The sequence below is a fragment of the Rana temporaria genome, chromosome 1 (assembly GCF_905171775.1).
Source record: "Rana temporaria chromosome 1, aRanTem1.1, whole genome shotgun sequence".
In the NCBI taxonomy this organism is placed as follows: domain Eukaryota; kingdom Metazoa; phylum Chordata; class Amphibia; order Anura; family Ranidae; genus Rana; species Rana temporaria.
The window spans coordinates 26,140,601-26,162,221 of NC_053489.1; the positions used below are offsets into that span (position 1 = coordinate 26,140,601).

The 21,621-nt window shown below is 48.5% G+C and overlaps 1 protein-coding gene across 11 annotated transcripts in view; it reads left to right on the top strand.

Moving 5' to 3' along the window:
* Positions 1-17,329, top strand: part of UBAP2 (ubiquitin associated protein 2) — a 119,086-nt gene extending 101,757 nt beyond the window's left edge. For 6 of the 11 annotated variants that reach the window (XM_040336039.1, XM_040336038.1, XM_040336040.1 and 3 more), the window contains exons 23-28: positions 6,510-6,724; positions 9,394-9,493; positions 9,570-9,692; positions 12,992-13,059; positions 13,141-13,332; positions 16,565-17,329. In XM_040336039.1, coding sequence (XP_040191973.1) covers positions 6,510-6,724; positions 9,394-9,493; positions 9,570-9,692; positions 12,992-13,059; positions 13,141-13,332; positions 16,565-16,660 — 794 coding nt within the window. In that variant the 3' untranslated portion in view covers positions 16,661-17,329. The remainder of the gene's footprint in view (positions 1-6,509; positions 6,725-9,393; positions 9,494-9,569; positions 9,693-12,991; positions 13,060-13,140; positions 13,333-16,564) is intronic. The other 5 variants (XM_040336043.1, XM_040336045.1, XM_040336048.1 and 2 more) reach the window with 2 other exon arrangements.
* Positions 17,330-21,621: the final 4,292 nt, after the last annotated feature.

The following is a 21,621-nucleotide window of genomic DNA, read 5'->3' on the forward strand; positions in this document are numbered from 1 at the left end:
AAGGCGTTTTTGCAGCGCTTTCAATTCATTTCAATGGAGAGGGGCATTTTTTTTTTGCGCCCAAAAGCTGCTCCAAAAAAAGCTGCTCCAAAGATGCTGTTTGCAGGAATCGGGGTGAAAGGGTCCATTGAGATGCATGGAGAGCGTTTTATGAGCGTCTTAATATCGCTATTTCTCTTTCGTTCATAGACGGACACAGCATCCTTTGACCTTAGGGTTATGTTCCTCCTACCAGGAGATTTTAGGCAGAATTCTTACAGCACCCAAGGTGTTAAAACTTTCCTTCATGCCGCTCCTCCCAGGGGGCGTGGCTCCCCCAGGCATAACCCACACCCTGCTTCAGCAGCTTCAGTTTGTTTCTGCCAAACCGTCAGGAGAGTCAGGCTCTCTCTGGAGTCCTGGACTCTGGAGTTTTTTCTTGCAAATTTTTTTGCATTTTGCGAGTTTTTTCTCGCTTTTTTATTTTATTTTTATTTTGAATCCTGCGATTCTTCTATCAACAGCCGACTGGGTGACAGGCTGGGTCCTCGACCCTTGTAGTCCCCCCAGGTTCGGCCTTCGAGCGTGTGCCGGCCCTCAGCTCCGCTTTGGGACGTCCACGACAGGCCCCATTGCTCCAGGGGCGGCCGGGGAACTTCGGTTCTAGGGCACACATATGACCGGTCTCTATGGCCTTGTCACAGTGTGTCTGGCTGACAGCCATGCCGTTCGCGGACGTTGGTTCTGTCTGGGATACCTCCAGCCGGGTAGTCGCAGGACAGGTAAGTAGTGGCCCCTTACTCAGGTAAGTGGTCTGGCTGGAATGTTTTCCCTTGGGAGGTCGACTGAGGGTTTTCCCCTGCTTTCCTCTCTCCCTGATTCCTCTCCCTCCTTCCCCCTTTGGGTGACGGCTGTGCAGGGGGTTTTTTCCCTGGGGCTCATATTTTTTTTCACTCGGGTATGGCTGGGGCTGTTCTGTGTCACTGCAGGGGACTGTGGTGGACATTCTGGGCATTTTTGTGTGTGCTGTGTACTGTTTTGGTGTACTGTCATTTTTGGGTACACTGTCTTTTTAAAACTGCGCAACGGCGGCCATTTTGCCGGAGCCGCGCTTGTATTATCCGGCGCCGTTTTCAGCACTAGTTCGGCCTCTAGTGGCCGTTTCGGCGGGGAAAAAAGACCGCAAATCATCTGAGGGGACAGACGCAGCGCTGCAGCTTCTCCTCAGCACACACTTGTCCTTCACAGACCGCGCTGTACCAGGGGGGTGGTGAGTCTCAGGGGGCCCCAGACTGTGCTCTAGCGGCCGGGAGGTGACCTGTGGGGGACTTTTTTCCTGCCATTGGCAGTGGGGGTGACACGGCAGCTGCAATATGGAGCCTGAATCAGGCCCCTCATTCCTCACAATGCCGGAATTAACCTTTAGCGCCCCTCCCCCTGCCACATCTGTTGAATCGGTGTCGGCTGTCCTGGAGTCTTTTCTCACCAGGTTTGAAGCTGCCAGTGCTTGGTTGGGGGGTAAAAAGCGCCCCCCCCCGGAGGCTGTTTCTGGGGATATCTCTGACGCAGAATCTGATAACGCTGTTGCTGCTTCTGGTTCTGTCATGTCAGAGGATGCGGGCTTAACCCACATGGACAGCGAGGATGACTCTGCTGCGGAGTCTGCTGACAAGGAATTTGTTGGAGCTCTTATAACTGCGGTACGTGAGACTCTTCATTTAGAGGATGTGGCGGAGACACCAGCGGTGTCAGTCCCTTTTGGATTCCGCAAACCACCGCGTACCGCTAAGGTATTCCCTTGTGTTCCTTATTTGGACAATTTGTTGTATAAGGAATGGGATACACCGCAAAAGGCTTTTACTGTTCCTAAAAGCTTTGCTACCCGTTACCCCCTGGAGGAGGACTTTTTAAAAAAGTGGGTCACTCCTCCGTCGGTGGACCCTCCTGTGTCCAGACTGAGTAAGGCTACTACGTTGCCTGTGGAGGGGGCTCCTGCTTTCAAGGACCCCGCTGATAGGAGAGTGGAGGCCGTGGCCCGCTCCCTGTTCTCGGTGGTGGGTTCGGCGGTAAGGCCGGCTCTGGCCGGCGCCCTGGTTGCTCAGACGCTAACTGAAAGGGCGAAGCTCCTGCTGCAGGATCTGGAGGTCCAGGGTGCTTCCGAGTCCTCTAGGGACCTGGCTGAGCAGTTGATTCAGGGTCAGAAGTTTCTCTGTGAGGCGGCTATGGATTCGATTCCTTTGCTTTCCAGGGCTTCTGTCTACGCAGTGGTTCTGCGCCGCCTTATATGGCTGAAGTGCTGGTCGGCTGACCAGTCCTCGAAAAAGGCCTTGGTGGATTTGCCCTTTAAGAGCGGACGGCTCTTTGGGGCATCCCTGGATGACATCATTAAGGATGCCACTGGAGGCAAGAGCACCTTGCTCCCTCAGTCGGGGAAGGGTAAGGAACCTCGCCGCAAGCAAGGTCCTACTTTTACTACCCCTAAGCGTTTTTTTCGTGCGCCCAGCGCGGCTGGAAAAGGTCCGCAGGGGGCAAAAGCCCCTGCTGCCGGGCGTAAGCGCCCCTGGTTTAACAAACCAAACAAGCCTGCGGAAAAGCCTGCTTCCGCATGAAGGTCTGCCCCCGCCCGGGTCTCGGGTGGGGGGACGGCTTCGCGGATCGGTGGAACTCTCTTCTGACCGACCGTTGGGTTTGCGAGGTGGTCGCCTCGGGGTACAAGATAGAGTTCCTCTCTTGTCCCCCAAACAGATTTTTTCCATCCAACCTCCAGCTTCCTCCGGATCGTCGGCTAGCCCTGTCCGGGGCTGTCCAGGATCTTCTGGACAGAGGGGTGGTTGTGCCGGTTCCCTCGCTGGAACGGTTTCGGGGGTTCTACTCCAATCTGTTCGTGGTTCCCAAGAAGGGAGGGGTTCGCCCTGTCCTGGACCTAAAGGCCCTCAACTCCTTTGTCAAGGTGCAGCGATTCAGGATGGAGTCGGTCCGTTCTATCATAGCGGCCCTCCACCAGGGGGACTTCATGGCGTCCTTGGACATCATGGACGCATACCTGCATGTCCCCGTTTGCACAAGCCACCAAAGGTATCTGCGTTTTGCGATCGGGGAGGACCACTATCAATTCGTGGCCCTCCCTTTCGGGCTGGCGTCGGCACCACGGGTGTTCACCAAGGTGCTCGCCCCGATCCTGGCCTTGCTACGGCAGCGAGGGATCGCTATCGTGGGATACCTGGACGACCTTCTCCTGAGAGCTTCTTCAGGCTCAGAGTTAGAGGAGGACGTGTCCATCACGTGTCGGACTCTGCAGGAATTTGTCTGGTTTTCTGAATCTCAGAAAATCAGTGTTGGTTCCGTCCCAGAGGCTGGAACCCCTGGGGCTGGTTTTGGATTCGGGGGAGGCAAAAGTGTTCCTCCCATCGGAAAAACTGCGGACCCTGCAATCTGCAGTGAGACAGTTGTCGACCCAGAAGTGGTCGTCTCTTCGCTTCTGCATGCGGGTTCTGGGTCTGATGGTGGCCTCCTTCGAGGCGGTTCCGTATGCCCAATTCCACACCAGGGTACTACAGAAGGAGATTCTGTCACGATGGGACAGGGTCCCATCTTCTCTGGATCGCCAGATTCGGTTGAGCCATCTGGCCAAGTCTTCCCTGGCATGGTGGCTGACGTCTCCGGTTCTTCGGTCCGGGAAGTCTTTTCTTCCGTGCTGCTGGACAGTGGTCACGACGGATGCCAGCCTCTTCGGCTGGGGGGGGCGTCTGGGGCACCCAGTCAGCCCAGGGGCGTTGGACTCAGGAGGAGTCCCGCCTGCCGATCAATATCCTGGAGCTCCGAGCGATCAAGCTGTGCCTTGTCAGGTGGTCCCTGGAGCTGCAGGGCCGTCCTGTCAGGATCCAGTCCGACAACGCCACGGCCGTGGCGTACGTCAATCATCAGGGCGGCACAAGGAGCTCGGCCGCGGCGACGGAGGTCGCTCACATACTTCGGTGGGCCGAAAGGTCCGTTCCGGCCCTGTCAGCGGTATACATTCCGGGAGTTCTGAATTGGCAAGCCGACTTCCTAAGTCGCACGACTCTGGATCAAGGGGAGTGGTCTCTCCACCCGGAGGTTTTTCAGATCCTGTGTCAAAAATGGGGCACTCCAGACGTGGACCTTCTGGCATCCCGTCTCAATCGGAAGGTACCACGGTTTGTGGCCAGGTCAAGGGACCCGTGGGCAGACGCGTCAGACGCGTTAGTGGCTCCTTGGGGTCAATATCACCTGATTTACGCCTTCCCTCCTCTAAGGCTCCTACCCCGCCTGCTGCGCAGGGTGGAAGCCGAAGGGATTCCAACGATCCTGATCGCCCCAGATTGGCCGCGTCGCTCTTGGTACGCGGACCTGGTACGTCTGGTGGCAGACGCCCCCCTGGCGCCTGCCTCTGAGGGAAGATCTCCTGTCTCAGGGCCCGATCTTCCATCCTGCTTTACGGTCACTGGCTTTAACGGCGTGGCTGTTGAGAACCAGGTACTGAAGGACCGGGGCCTGTCGGGCCCGGTAATCTCTACCATGATACGTGCACGGAAGTCCACTCCTCGAAAAATGTATCATCGTACATGGAAAGCATACATCTCTATGTGTGAGGAGATGAAGTGGCACCCCCGTACTTACGCAGTGTCCCGGATCCTGCTGTTCCTACAGCGGGGAGTGGACCAGGCTCTTGCCTTGAGCACGATCAAGAGTCAGATTTCTGCTCTGGCTGTTTATTTTCAGCGTCCCGTGGCAGCGCACTCTTTGGTTCGCACGTTTGTGCAGGGGGTCCGGCATGTGGCCCCCCCGGTGCGCCCTCCGCTACCTTCTTGGGACTTGAACTTGGTCCTCTCGGCGCTTCAGCGTGCCCCCTTTGAGGACATTCGGGAGATCCCCTTGCTGACTTTGTCGCAGAAGGTGGTCTTTCTGGTAGCTATTACCTCTATCAGACGAGTGTCTGAGCTGGCGGCCTTGTCTTGCAAGGCCCCCTACTTGGTCATCCATCAGGATAAGGCGGTGCTGCGCCCGCGACCTTCTTTTCTTCCGAAGGTCGTTTCGGCCTTTCACATTAACGAGGACATTGTTGTTCCATCATTATGTCCTCAGCCGAAGAACCCGAAGGAAGCCGTTTTACATTCTCTGGATGTGGTTCGGGCCCTTCGAGTTTACTTGTCGGCGACAGCTCCGTTCCGGAAGTCGGACTCGCTGTTCGTGTCTGTGTCCGGTCCCAGTATGGGCCTGGCAGTCTCGTCGGCCACCATTTCCAGGTGGATCCGACAGGTTGTGCTTCAGGCCTACGCCCTGAAGGGGCGGGCGCCTCCTTTTCGGGTCACGGCGCATTCGACCAGGGCGATTGGAGCCTCCTGGGCTTTCCGACACCAAGCCTCTGTGTTACAGGTGTGTAAGGCTGCGACCTGGTCGTCGGTCCACACTTTCTCAAAGTTTTATAAGGTGGATGTGAGTGCATCTTCTGATGCCTCATTCGGCCGCAGGGTGTTACAGGCGGCAGTTTAAGGTTGGAGTTCCTCCGTTGAGTAACTCCGGTTTTGTTTGGGGTGTAACCTGTTGTTTGCTGTGTTATTTTCCCACCCCTCGTTTTTTTGACACTGCTTGGGGACGTCCCTAAGGTCAAAGGATGCTGTGTCCGTCTATGAACGAAAGAGAAAAAAGGATTTTTGTACTCACCGTAAAATCCATTTCTCTGAGTTCATAGACGGACACAGCACCCACCCCTCCTTGGTTTGTACTGCTTGTTACGAACTGAGGCTGCTAAAGCAGGGTGTGGGTTATGCCTGGGGGAGCCACGCCCCCTGGGAGGAGCGGCATGAAGGAAAGTTTTAACACCTTGGGTGCTGTAAGAATTCTGCCTAAAATCTCCTGGTAGGAGGAACATAACCCTAAGGTCAAAGGATGCTGTGTCCGTCTATGAACTCAGAGAAATGGATTTTACGGTGAGTACAAAAATCCTTTTTTTTAACGCTAGAACGCTGTAAAAACGATTCAGTGTAAAAGGGGTCTTATTGTGCAAAATAACTAAAGTACAAATCGCAGCAGGGTACAGGATAAAGAAGCTGACGCGTTTCACACACTCAACAGTGCTTAGTCATAGCTATACCTATTTTTCGCTGCATCAGAAAGGTGTCTGACATCACATGGTCCAGCAGTGTCCTGCCTCACAGCCTGTGATGACGCTGCGGATGCAAAAGATGACCTTTGTGGTGCTGAAGCAGAAGTTTACAGTAAACCCATAATGAGCATCAGCACAGTTATAAGTCTTCATCTGCATACTTGTTCCTGTTCAGTGGTGACTCAAAATGTTGTAGTTAGACAGATAGCTTGACAGCCAGGCAATTTGTATTTTCAGAAGCAGAGGTTCACAGTTGCAGCCACCATGTTTGACAGGGGTTTATATATATATATATATATATATATATATATATATATATATATATATATATATATATATAAATATGTGTGTAGTAAACAGAGGTGTTTGCATGGATTTTTAGTTATTGACCTTTTCCCTGTTGCAGGTGATGTAGCAAAGTTCGGCCGTGCCGATTCTGCGTCTCCGGCCCCTGCCACGACGTTGGCACAACCACAGCAGAATCAGACACAGACTCACCATACAGCTCAGCAGCCGTTCCTAAACCCAACCCTGCCGCCCGGCTATAGCTACACAGGCCTACCTTACTACGCTGGGATGCCAGGTGTACCGAGCGCTTTCCAGTACGGCCCCACCATGTTTGTAAGTATTCTGTGCTCTGTTGGAAGTGAAAATTTCACAGGGACCTGTCCAAGAGCAAACCTTCACAAAATGCTTCCTATTTGCTTTCATTAGTCAGATAAACTCCTATGAATAAGAATAAATACGTTGCACTCAGAAAATGTTATGGAATTTATATTGACAAATCAAAAATGTGCAAAAAAAGTGTACAAAAAAACAATCTCCAAAAGCACAATGGCTGAAATCAAAAAAGCCAGATGGCGAAGGAACCAGTGAAAGAAACCCACCATAGGAGTGCTAGTAAATGTAGGTTCAAAAGGGAATCCTCTACCCTTGTGAAAGCCACCGACACAAAGGTTAAAGCGGTTGTATACCCGCCAATACTAGCTCATTATGAAATACTTACCTTAAAACGAGTTGTAGAGAACTAACCTGGTCCACGACGAGCGAGATGTCATCTTGCCTCGGCGTGTCTTCCGGGTATTGCCGCTCCAGCGCTGTGATTGGCTGGAGCGGCGATGTCGTCACTCCCACGCATGCGTGCAGGAGATTTCATTCCGGCAAGGTCCGGCGGCTGCCGGCCCTTTAGCCGAGGATCCCCCCAGCGCATGCCCTGCTACAATCAGCGGCGCATTGCGAGGGGAATATCTGCTAAACCATACAGGTTTAGGAGATATTCTTTATACCTACAGGTAAGCCTTATTATAGGCTTACCTGTAGGTAAAAGTGGTAGTAAAGACTTTACTACCACTTTAAAATGTACACTTACCACAGAGCATGGACCCTCTAGTTATATTTGCTGCAGCTCTTTATATATGTATTATTTCTTTGTATTTAGCACAAGCACACTATTGTTTTGTAGATTTTAGATAAGCTCCTATGCCCCTGTTCTAACAAAATGAGCAACCTGGCAGAATGTACAACCCGCATCACTTCCTGTGAGGTGGAATCAGCTGGAGCTCCAAACCGCGCACACCCGCAATGCGTCGTACATCCCTTCAGTGGCTGACGTCGGTGCACGGAGGAATTTGCCTGTCAAAATGCTCGACCGACTACTGCGTGTGCGCACGGCCATTTTGCTACACCTTAAACTCGACCTCATCACAAGTACAGTAAGCAGGCGGGGCAGCTAACATGTTGCTTCACCAGTAATAATTTCATATTCCCATTACACACGTTCCTGGTATAAGCTCTCAAAATTTGTGTGCTGCAGCAACAACCAGCTGGATACTGGTTCAAGTCACAAAGTGGATATTTTCCAGAACACCAAGGATTGGCACAAAGTGGCTTCCAGACGGTTAGTTTATTGCATAATCACAACACAAGAAAGGTGCCATGTTTCGGAGTCACGCAGGACCCATTTGTCAGGCATGTGATAACGAAGGGGTCCTGCGTGACTCCGAAACATGGCACCTTTCTTATGTTGTGATTATGCAATAAATTACCCGTTTGGAAGTCACTTTGTGCTGGAAGATATCTACTTTATGTTGCTACACCAAACGCGGTTTTGAATTGGCAAAGTAATTTCTGCAATCGAGTGAGCGTAGCTTCATAAATATACAGTAAAACCTTGGTTTGCAAGCATAATTCGTTCCAGGAATATGCTTGTAATCCAAAGCACTTGTATATCAAAGCATTTTTTTTACAGGGTATAAAAGAGAAGAGAGGCACTTCTAAATGTAGCAATTAGTTGCTAAATGTTGAACCTTCAGTAAATGTAACCATATTGCTACACTCTTTTCTTCTATTTTATACTCAGTTGTGACATGACGCTACTCTTATATCAAGACATTTATTAAAACATTTTGTTGGTCTTGCAAAACGCTCTCAAACCAAGTTACTCTCAAACCAAGGTTTTACTGTATATCAATATGATCAAAAACTAAAAGAAAGCTCTATTTGTGGGGAACAAAATACCCAAATTTCGTTTGGGTACACTGTCGCACGACCGTGCAATTGTCGGTTAAATTGGTTGTAAACCCTTTACAACCACTTTAACCTACAGGTAAACCTAGATTAAGGCCTACCTGTAGGTGCTTGAAATGTCTCCCAGACTTGCACGGTCTAGGAGATATTTGCAAATCGCCGTACGGCGATTTCGTTCTGCAAATGCTCCGGAGTTAGAAAGGGCACACTGTGCCGTCTCTAACTCGGGTCATGCCGTGAGTGGAGGCTCCCGCGCGCATGTGACGACACGCGACTCACAGAGCCGCAGTTTGTGGCCCCCGGAAGGAAGAGGGGTGAAGAATGGCTACTCTTGAGGAAGACAAGGACATTGCGGGCTTCTCCTGCAGGTAAGTGTCACATAATAGGCTACTATGCGATGCATAGTAGCCCATTATGCTTTACCTTTGCAGGGAAACAAAGAGGAAGTAACACCCATCAGGGTTTACTTCCTCTTTAAAGCAACGCAGTGCCAAATTGTAAAAAGTGCTCTGGCCAGGAAGGGAATAAAATCTTCCGGGGCTGAAGCGGTCAAAGGGTACTTGCCATAGAAAAAGCATGTGTGGTTCCTTTGTGGCCTAAACAGGTAATCTGGTAGGTAAAATAAATCGTGTGTTTTTTTAAGAGCACTGATAGGTTGGTTTTACACCACGAGAAGAAATCTGTGTTATTGCCTCCCTTTTTTTCTTCTATAATCGTCCCCCCCCCCCCCAATTTATTGAATTGTTTTGTTGTATCTTACCCAGGTACCTCCTGCATCAGCCAAAACCCACGGAGTAAACTTAAACACGGCGTCCACTCCCTTCCAGCAGGCCGGAGGGTATGGGCAACACAGCTACGGGGCAGGTAACCATCTCTTGGTCAGCTCCCTCTAACCTCCCCGCCTTCACTGATTGGTTCACTTCATGTGTATGTGATTTAGTCTCTTTTCCCATAGGCTACGATGACCTAGCCCAGGGGACAACAGCTGCAGATTACAGCAAAGGAGGATACAGCGGCTCGGCTCAAGCACAAAGCAAGTCTGCTGGTACTGGGCCAGGAAAAGGTAATTTTGTCTCTGCAGCCCATGTATCTGTTTATTTTATTCAAAAGGAACTTTATTGAGAATTCAACAATAGAGAAGCAGTACAGAAATCCTTATCGAGACATATTATGCTGAAGCACCTTGCATTTAGTATACAGCACCATCGGCACGTAATCGTATTTCATTTGCATAAGGTTCAGCAACAATGGATACTCGGTCACAGAGTAACAGAAACAACCAAGGCCCACGGTGGGTGAACCCAGCCCATTCACTACTGTAGCCTAATTACATAAGTAAACGGTCCATAATTGGCTCTACCAGGAACAGCCCAACTCTGCGGCCCATTGATCAGACACCAGCACATCTAAAGAGGGAAGGCTTGGGGTTCTGAACCTTTGAATACAATTTGTTTGTAGAATCAAAACTAAATTTGGCCAATGTGCAGCGTATGAGTTGGTGTATTCACTAACTGCTACCTTGATACACTTTGGGTCAGTAAACTCGGCTATTTGGACAACAAAAAATGAGATTTCTGAGTGGTGCTGACTGGCTGAAAACACACGCAGCCTGCTTCTTCTGTCCCCAGAGCAGGGGTGAGCGATGACATGAGGACCAAACACAGACTTCGACTTCTACTGGTCAGACACGGAACTACAATCAGAGGATTGTAATTCTAAATTTGTGATTTCATGGCATCTAACGACAGCTCTTTCATGATGATTGTGACCTATTTACCTTGTTGAGTCCTTAGACCAGAGGCCACCGTCCTTTTTAACTGATCAATATGCAGCAAATAGCAGAAAATGAAGAAAAAGTACTCTGGTCTTGGATCGGGTCTTTCAGAATTCATGTTCGAGCTGCTGCCACCTTTATTGTGCTCTCCTGTTACATAGTTAGTCAGGTTGAAAAAAGAAAAAAGTCCATCCAGTTCAACCACAAAAAATAAACAAACAAAATAAAAAACGCAGTACAATCCCATAAACCCAACTCCATACCCACAGTTGATCCAGAGGAAGGCAAAAAACCCCAGCAGAGCATGATCCAAATTGCTACAGCAGGGGGAAAAATTCCTTCCTGATCCCCCGAGAGGCAATCGGATTTACCCTGGATCAACTTTACCTATAAATCTTAGTACTCAGTTATTTTATGTACATTTAGGAAAGTATCCAGGCCTTTCTTAAAGCAATCTACTGAGCTGACCAGAACCACCTCTGGAGGGAGTCCTGTGCGATTGGGAAGCCTAGTAAACCTAGGACCGGCAACGTTCAGCTCTGGGCACACAGTGAGAGGAACGGATGTTGTTCATCCCACTGTGTGATGTCAAACAGGAAGTGACGAGGATGTCATCACTTTGTTTCTGTTCTTTGTTTACGTGGCTGTTAACCAATAAAGCAGCCGATCAGACCAATCTGTGTCTAATCGACTGTATTGGGGGCCAAAGAAGCAATCTTGGACCCCCAGATCTCTCATCAGAGGACCTGTCACGGCCCATGCTATTACAAGGGATGATGTTCATCCTTTGTAATAGCAATAAAGTTGATTAAAAAAAATGTAGGTACCGTGTGTAAAAGTTCTCACGTGCAAATGCGAACACGACCAGAGGTCCCACACGCATATGTAAACAGCGATCGCTGTAAATGGCAGAGCAAGAATTTTAGTGCCATATCTCCTTGACTCTAAGGCCCATTTTACACTTGTGTGACCTGAAAGTTGCGCCATTTTGCCGCATGTTTGATGCAACTTGAAGCAAAGCCTGTGTAATCTTGAGGTCTATGTACCTCATGTCGGACCAAAGTAGCGCAGGGACTACTTTTGGAGTCACAGATAGGAATGGAACTCATTGGAAATCATGGGCTATGGCTCGTCCTGCAGCTTTGCAGTCCCAAGTCGCAGGACAAGTTGCACAAGTGTGAAAGGTGCCTAAATTGGTAACTAGTAAAAGCTTTTAAAGCGTTACCTATGGAGAATTTTAGATACTATAATTTTAGTGCCGTTTTACGGGCAGATGCAATTTTAAAGTGTGACATGTTTGTAATATATTTACTTGGCCTAATATCAGGGGGGCCAGTTCACTGTCCCTCAGGCAGGGATTGTTGGCGCATTGCGCTCAGTGTGCAGGGATCGTTGGCGTGCTGCGCTCAGTGTGCAGGGATCGTTGGCGCATTGCGCTCAGTGTGCAGGGATCGTTGGCGCCTTGCGCTCAGTGTGCAGGGATCGTTGGCGCATTGCGCTCAGTGTGCAGGGATCGTTGGCGCCTTGCGCTCAGTGTGCAGGGATCGTTGGCGCCTTGCGCTCAGTGTGCAGGGATCGTTGGCGCCTTGCGCTCAGTGTGCAGGGATCGTTGGCGCCTTGCGCTCAGTGTGCAGGGATCACTGGCGCACTGCGTTTAGCGCGCAGGGCTCGGGAGGGAGTTTGGCTCAAAGATCGGGGGGGTTTGGTTTAGAATGCAGGGATTGGGAGGGAGGTGATGTGAGGGGTGGCAGAGACACTGCTATGGGGGTGGCCCTGCACAGTTCACTGTCCCTCAGGCAGGGATTGTTGGCGCATTGCACTCAGTATGCAGGGATCATTGGCGCATTGCGCTCAGTGTGCAGGGATCGTTGGCGCATTGCGCTCAGTGTGCAGGGTTCGTTGGCGCGCTGCGCTCACTGTGCAGGGATCGTTGGCGCATTGCGCTCAGTATGCAGTGATCGTTGGCACGCTGCGTTTAGCGCACAGGGCTCGGGAGGGAGTTTGGCTCAGAGCGCAGGGATTGGGAGGGAGGTGATGTGAGGGGTGGCAGAGGACACTGCTATGGGGGTGGCCCTGCATATGACGGTGTCCTCTGCCCCCTTTGTATTTGAAAAACTGCTGCGCAAATGGCGTGTGACATAAAATTAACGATCCACCATTTTATTCTCTAGGACTACATATATATATATATAATGTCATTCGAGTTCTACGTTTTCTAGCAAACAAGTCATATTTATTACACGTAGGAGAGGAATGCCAGAATTGGCCTGGACTGGAAGTGGTTAAACATGAGTAGAGAATGTCTAATTGAAAAAAACGGCCCAATAAATCTTTGGTATTTATTAGATGTATGATGAGGTTCAGACACACCAGTAATTAGAGGTGCCACAAGATGCTGCATTTGTGCGCCATCGTTAGTTTTTAGGCCAAGTCATGTTTGCAATAAATGATTTAGCCCACACGGCAGCAGGAAAAGGAGGTTTTGATCTCTTACCAGGGATACAAAGAGATGCATGACTTGTGTCAGTGACTTGATACACCGGGTATTAGCGGGGGTCCGTATGTGACATGTGTTTCTGTCTGCACAGGAGTGTCGGTGAGCTCCAGTAACACGGGCGTGCCGGACATCAGCGGATCGGTCTACAACAAGACTCAGGTGAGTACAAGTCTTTATGATTGTGCCGCGCTCTGTCTATCTCAGGAGGTTTTTAAATCAGTTCACTCTTATGCCTTTCAGACCTTTGACAAGCAGGGATTCCATGCAGCTACACCACCGCCCTTCAGCCTCCCCTCTGCCCTTGGCTCAACGGGGCCCCTGAACCCAGGTGCTGCTGCCGGCTACGCCCCAGCTCCCTTCCTTCATATTCTACCTGCTCATCAGCAGCCTCACTCCCAGCTGCTCCATCACCACCTCCAGCAGGATGGACAGGTGAGAAACGCACAAACCGTACAAAATAAACAGGCTTGTAGTCACATGATCACTGCATGTACCTGCTGAACAAGCCTCATCTACCTCCTCATTCTGTGTCTTGTACAATGGAATATGTAATAAACATGCACAGTAAGCAGACTAGGTACATGAGTTTCTATCCATATTGGTGCGTCCCAGCCTTTTTGGTCTTTATTTTTAATAGTTGTCACCTGATATTCATTTTGTTCAAGTGACCCTGTTGGAACTATTTCACCATGGGACAGGAAGTGATTTAGGACCACACAACCCCCCTCCCCCCATATCTTCATAACTCAGGCGGGGTGTTTTATAGTCCACAGAAGTAGTTGGTAATAATAACTGAAGGCAGTCGGCACAGAGAGAGAGAACATGCAGTTATTGGCTCGCAAGATTTCCAGCGGGATGTTTTTTTTAGCACTTAGACTACTGTCACACTGAGGCGTTTTTAAGGCGCTCAAGGGCTAAAAATAGCGTCTAAAAAAACGCCTCCCAGTGTGAAAGCCCGATTGCTTTAACACTGGAGCGGTGCACTTGCAGGACGGGAAAAAAGGTCCTGCAAGCCTGTTTGGGGCATTGCGGGAGCGGTGAAGACACGCTCCTAAAACGCCCCTGCCATTGAAATCAATGGCCAGTGCTGCCGAAGATTTGAACAGTTTTTCGGGAGCTAGTGGGGGTAAAATCCTTTTTAGAGAGAAGTTTAGGAATCTTTTTATTTTTTCTATCATAATTCCCTGGGTAGATGCTGCATTGGTCCCCCGCTGGCTCTAACACTGTGAACACCACTGATCGCTTGGTTCTCACAGCTCCCTGAGCAGAGTGCTCTGGCCCCCTCGCTCACTGAAGCGCTGGGCTGCTGCTGCCGGCTCAAGCTCGGGCTCTTGGCAGTTTGCTGAGAGGGTTGAGCCGGGTGCTGGTCCAGATTAAAGCGGGGGTTCACCCAAAAATCATCTTTCTGCCATTAGATCCAGCATACTGCTGACATCTGCAGTATGCTGTGTTTTTTTTTTTTGTACTTATCGTTTTATCAGCCTATGTTATCAGGCTCCGAGCGGGGATTCCTTCCGGGTATAGGCGTTCCTAAGCAAAGCGGAGTTGATTGACGGGCTGCTAAAGCGCGTCACGCCTTCCGAAAATACCCGAAGTGACGCTCGAGTGTTTACGGCGCCTGCGCAGTCAGCTCTACACGGCAGGCGCCGTAAACACGAATGATACACGTGCAGAGCCCGCCAGGAAGTGTGCACGGCGCTGCGCTAATCACAGCCAGGGAAACATTTCCTGATCTCTGCAGCCGAGCATCGGGACAATGTCTCCCTGGCTGTCATTAGCGCAGCGCCGTGCACACTTCCTGGCGGGCTCTGCTGCACGTGTACCATTCGAACACGCCGGAGCTTATCCTTAGTCCAGATATGTGGCTTTAACTGACACTTGCGCGGTCGTGCAACACTGTACCCAAACTAAATTTGTGTCCTTTTCACAAATAGAGCTTTCTTTTGGTGGTATTTTATCACCTCAGCGTTTTTTTTTTTTTTTGCGCTATAAACAAAAAAGTGACAATTTTAGAAAATGTTTTTTTTTTTACTTTTTGCTATAATAAATGTCACCAGCATTTTTAAAAACAATTTTTTTTACTCAGTATAGGCCAATATATATTCTACATATTTTTGGTAAAAAAAAAATCTCAGTAAGCGTATATTGATTGGTTTGCACAAAAGTTAAAGCGTCTTCAAACTATGGGAAAGATGTTTCTCATTTTTATGGCATGTTTTTTTTTTTAACTAGTAATGCGACAATGCGACGACAGATAGGAGACTTTTGACACTTTTTTTTTTTTTTTTTGGACCTTTGGCATTTATGCAGCGAACAGTGCAATAAAAATGCACTGATTACTGTGTAAATGTCACTGGCAGGGGTTAACACTAAGGGCGATCAAGGGGTTAAATATATGTTCTAACTGTGTGGGGGATGTGAGCGACTAGGAGAGAAGCCCTATCATTTTTCCTACTTTGTTGGAAGAAACAATAGGGCTCCTTTACACACAAATCCCCGTGTTAGTGCTCTTGCACGCGATCGTGCGTGGCCTGCGGCGATCGTGCCCGCCAGCAATGCGCATCGGGTCCCCTGCCATGCAGCGGCCGTGGCTGAAAACGGGTAGGATGTACCCGTATGGGATTTCGCCCAGCAGTGCCATAGTGCCGCAGTATATCTGCGTGACACGGTCGGCAACTGGTTAAAGGGAGATAATGGCGAAGTTCATTGTAAGGTTTTATATACACTTTATAGGACAGTGATGGTGAACCTTGGCACCCCAGATGTTTTAGAACTACATTTCCCATGATGCTCACCTACATTGCAAAGTGCCTGAGCATCATGGGAAATGTAGTTCCAAAACATCTGGGGGTGCCAAGAGTCACCATCACTGTTATAGAGCATTTCTGGTCTTTAAAAAAAAAACAGATACTTACCTATTCAAGGATCCAGCGCTGTCCTCACCTGGCTTCTTTGTGGCGGAGTCGTGATTACTTAGGAAAGCTGGTGTCTTGCCGAAAAAGGTTCCCCCGGCGGATTATGCCCCCCCTGTATTACGCAGGGGCTTGCCCCCGAAAATTGACAAACATGTAGCTCTAGACGGCGCTTGCACACACTTCTGACATCCAGGCTAATTTTTTTACCATCCCCGTGGACATGGAGTGTGTTAAAAAAAAAAAGAGCCAGGAGGCCGAGTGAGCAAATTGAGCCCGCGAGGACGTGAGGCCGACTGGCCACTTACAACGAGGTCCACGCAGACGTCGCATTTTCAGGTATTTTTAGAGGCAAGTGCTGTGCCTGCGCAGTACAGGGGGACACTCATCGGCAGTACACCGGCTGTCCTTTCTTGCGGTTACACAGCCGCATTCCTATTGAACATGTGTGAGTCGCGCTGCGCTTTATGAATAGACTTGCAGCCTCCTGGGACCACTGATGTGTCCCAGAAGGTTGGTGGGGGTTAGAACTTCCGCTCCAATCTCCTGCAAGTGGGAGCGGGTACCTGATCCCCCAAAAAAATAGAACAAACCTCTAAAAGTTGGAGAGACGAGGAAACCAGTTTTTCAGGAATATACTCCACAGGTGCAGGCTTCCTGTTGGCTGTATAGGTGAGACAGTGACTCTTTCCCAGTATCATTCTCATTTTCTGAGTCAGAAAACATAACTCCTTTTTGGCTTTCCGTTGCAGGGTGGCTCCGGGCAGCGCAGTCAGCCCAACTCCATGCAGCAGAAGACTCAGGCCAACAAGACCGCCTACACCAGTTCTCCCTACTGGACAAACTGAGGTGTCCCGCCGCCGCCGCCCTCGAGGAAGATGACGCTAGAAGCCCATTCCTGGACGCCACCATTAGTTCTGAATACTTTATGGAAGATACAACTGTGATCAGCCAAAACGTCTGTGCGGGAAGAATCTACAAAACACATCCTTAGTGTAAAACTTATACCCGCTTTCTTTTTGGTTTGCCGGTGTATGTAATATATTTATGTATGTATTTGTAAATGTAATAGAGCCTAAATGTGGTTTTTCTGCATTTTGCAGCCGTTTTTTTTTTTTTTGTTTTTATTTTCTTTTAGGGGGCATTTGACTTTAACACCTGCATCAGTGCAAAAAATATATATATATTATATATATTTTCTTTTGTTTTAAGCTCATTGGTTTGTAAGAAAAGTGCCATTTTAAAAAAAAAAAAAGAAAGAAGAGAAACTTGGATTCGCCCCTCCTTATTTAAGTCCGATAAATGTTACTGACAGACGACTTGTGAAGTTTCTGTCCAACTTTTTTTTTTTCTCTCTCTCCTTCGCTTATTTTATTAATATTATTTTTCCATCATAGGACGTTCATTTCAAATCTGAATGTTTATATTAAAGAATGGTGGTCCCCCATCACTATCATAGCATCACTTTTCTTTTTTTTTTTTCTTTTAAATAAAATCGAAGGATCATCTGCAGTTAATCTGTTTTTTTTTTTTTTAATTTTAATTTTATTTTTTTTCAATATTTTTGTTTGTTGGGCCACTTTGCAGGAAGTTTGCACTTTGCCCAATTTTAGAGGTAGATCTCTGCTGTTCACCCATCTATTTGGCTCAAAGTGCACCTGTTGTTTTGCAGCAGCCATTGCACTTGGTGTGGGAGGGTAAGGAAAAGGAGGCCCTGCGCAAGCATGCCAATCAAAACATGTTTTCTACTTTTAGATGGTGTAACGGTCAGGGGTTAACACCGTTTACGATATTCCATTCCACCAACCCAAGACGGCTTATCCGACACTCCACAATCCAGCAGACACGGCCCATATGGATTTTCCCAGAATAATGAGACACAAGCTCTGTTCTCTGGTTCCAAACGAATGAATCCTTTAATGCAGTGATTCTCAACCTTCCTAGTGCCGTGGCCCCTTGATAAAAGTTGTGGGGACCCCTAACAGTAAAATTATTTTCATAGTGTGGGTTGTCAGCACCCAAGGCAAGTAATTTGCACCCCTAACGCACGGACATTTATCGCTCCCTGAGTCCCCTCCACTCGTACAGTATTAAACCTCATATGGTACATTTTAGGATGTACCACTCTCTCTTTGTTCTCCTTTCCTTCCCTTTTATCTTTCTATCCTAATTTCTTGTTCCCCCCCCATCCCTCTCTCTAGCCATCTTTTTTATGTTCTTTCTTCCTCCCCCCTCTTTTCCTCTCCCTTCCATGTATTCTCCATTTTTTATTCCTTCTCTTACTCCTTGGTGGGGGGAAGGGGATGAGTGGCAATGCTGGGGGGGAGTTCTAATCAACCAGCTTGGGTGCTCTGGATCGAGGTCATCAGCTAATCTGGGGACTTTTAATGGCAACTATAATCACAGCTAGTGTTACTGTCTCTGACTTTGTGGTGTCTCGTAGCAGTGACACCTATGCTGAAATCAGGAGATAGGGTCTCCTCCAGCCCCTCCCACTTCACATTCCTCACCAGTCAGCAGACCTCTAGTCTCTGCCCCCCAGCCATGCCGTGAACTGAATGGGCAGCTGCAAGGAGGCAGAGTGGGAGACCATGGGCTCCAGGAACAGCTCTGCTGGGCGGCCACATGCTAGGCAGCCTTAAAAAGGCTGGTGCAGGCTTCAGGAACTGCCCAGGATTTGGTGACCCCTTGAAAATCATCATTTAACCCCCGAGGGGGTCCCGACCCCCAGGTTGAGGACCACTGCTTTAATGGTAAACTCAGCTCTTCTTATACAGTTAGCAACCAAATATGGACAATGACTCAACTCCACCCATGACACAATGGGTGCTCAATACACATTCCTTTAGATAATGACATTCAGATAATCTACATGAACTTATTACTAGTCATTTACTCAGACGTTATGACTCTGCGATAAGCTATTCTCACCTGATACACAATACACATTCCTTTGTAGACGTAATTGACATGCTAATCCACTACAGCTTAAAAGTCAGCCATTTGGACTTTCAGACTGCCAACCCCCAACACATCTATCATCAATGGACTTTCACACAATGAAATATCTTAGGAGCCAGACTCAATTAACATCTTAACAGTCTGTGTCCCCACATGAATAAGTCACTCTCCTATTGACCTGTTGGGGTCAGAATTAACCACCTGTAATTCGAGATATCCTGCAATACATAAATTATCATTGCTGTCCCATCTCATGTAATCCGAGATAAAATTTCTCAGTCATCCTATGCCCCTATTGGACATAGGATGACCCAAGAGTCATTGGTGAAACTGGCACAGGAGTACCCCGCATCCTTCAAACGTCTCTGGGTATCACAGGCCATTCCGTTACAGATGGCACGAGGAAAAGTTGGACATTTTGCATCCAGAAGACTTCATGTTGCCCTTGGTGCTTCCCTTGGATCCCTGCAGTCTAGTGGGAGCATTGAGCTGTTTGTAAGGGGGTAATGGAAGTGGTCTTCTTTAATCTCCTCTAACATGCCCCCAATATCACTGTCCTTTACAGCAGTGGTCATCAACCCTGTCCTCGGCCCACTAACAGGCCAGATTTTATGTATTACCTTGGGGAGATGCAGACTAGAATACTGCAATCACTGAGTAGCAAAGGATATCACCTGTGATGTATTTCAGTTATCTTGCAAACCTGGCCTGTTAGTGGGCCCTGAGGACAACAGGCTTGATGTCCACTGCTCTACAGCATGTCTCGGTCTCATTATTTTCTATAGAATGTGTAGTCTGACAGTCTAGGATTACATGTTCACTATATTGTCAAAAGTATTGGGACACCTGCCTTTACATGCACATGAACTTTAATGGCATCCCAGTCTTAAAGCGGAGGTTCTGACAATTTTTTTTTTTTTTAAGCCAGCAGCTACAAATACTGCAGCTCCTGTCATTTTTTTTAAAATGGCCACTTCCCTTTCCAGCGTGCCCACAATATCAGCTGAGGACAAGCAATCGCTCGTCCCTCGGCTGCACCCGCCGCCATCCTTAGGGGACCGGGAAGTGAAGCGCTGCGGCTTCACTGTCCGGTTCCCTACTGCACATGCGTGAGTAGCAAGCCGCACCATCACTGGTCCCTGCTCTTTCCTGGGAACAGTGTGTGTTTCCCAGAAGACAACAGGGGCTGCGGGTACACCGGAGGGGGGAGGGTTCCCAAAAGCGAAAGCTCCATTTTTGGGTTGAGCTCTGCTTTAAGGCCTCATAAACATGATCTGATTTTTTGACAGGAATTGTGTGATGGTGGGGTTTTGTCGGAAAATCCGACCGTTTGTACGCTCCATCGGACAATTGTCGGATTTTCCGACAACAAATGTTGGATAGCATGCTTTACCATTTTCCAAAAACAAATGTGTGTTGTCGGATTATCCGATTGTGTGTACACAAGTCCATCTGGAAAAAATCCAAAGTACAAACACGCATGCTCAGAAACAATGCTAACCACAGCACAACATTAGCAGAAGTTGCCCAGTCGCTAAAAAAACACATCATTTCGTATTTGCTGGCTGACAATGTTTTGCCGTCTATATGCAGAACAAGTTCATGGCCAACGCCCTTCGCATGAGCATGTGCAGAGCTTGGTGAGACGGCCAACTGAGCATGTGCAGAGCTTGGTGAGACGGTCAACTGAGCATGTGCAGAGCTTGGTGAGACGGCCAACTGAGCATGTGCAGAGCTTGGTGAGACGGCCACCTGAGCATGGGCAGGGCTGGGTTTGACAATGTATTCCTGGATTTTAATGTTTTACATGGCTATATCTATAAAAGGGGTCCAGCATGAAGTGATTTAGCAGGACTTAATTTTCTGACTTAAGGTCCACTTTAAAATCCTTTTGTGTCCTCGGTAAAGCAAGACTGTAAATGCATGAAGACAAATTGACAGAGGTTCTTACTAGGGTTGTCCCGATACCACTTTTTTAGGACCGAGAACAAATACCGATACTTTTTATCAAGTACTCGCCGATGACCAATACTTTTTATCAAGTACTCGCCGAATATCGATACTTTTTTTTTTAAATCTCATGTGACAGTGGCACATGTGTCAGTATTTTTTTTTTTTTTTTTTACAATGCTTTATTTTTTTTTTAAGGGGGGGGGGGGGATGGACAGTGTCAGTGTGTTTTTTATTTATTTTTTTACTTTTTACAATTCATTTTTTTATTATGTATTGCAATTCCTTTTTTATTTTATTTTTATCAGCCCTGTTGGGGGGCTTTGGTGAGATATCAGGGGTCTTAACAGACCCCTGACATCTCCCCTCTGAGACAGGGAAAGGGACTAGGGACATAGATTCCCCAGTCCCTTTCTCATCAGCCTCGGCTGCGCTGAAAATGAAAGGAGAGAAGACAGCGGCTTCTCTCCATTCATAAACTGAAACATTGTAAACAGGTTACAATGTTTCAGTTATATGAATGGACAGAGTCGGTGATCACTGTCTCTGTACGTTCGGAAAAGGTAGGAGTCGGGTTTACTGGCTCCTACTGCCGCTCTCCATCCTGACAGATCAAGGGGGGTGGAGGAGGAGAATGGAGGGGGGACACGGCGGCAGCACAGAGGGAGGACACGGCAGGGTACAGCAGCGGAATGGAGGATACAAGGACAGTCAGCGGTGATCGGTGCTTGTAACTCCCCCACCGCACTGATCACCCTGACTGTCCAGGTATCGGGTGAAGCATCGGAGCATTTGCCCGAGTACAAGTACTCGGTATCGGTCCCGATACTAGTATCGGGACAACCCTAGTTCTTGCCCTTCTCTGTAGTCAAAAACCACAAGCAAAATTCAGTTTTTT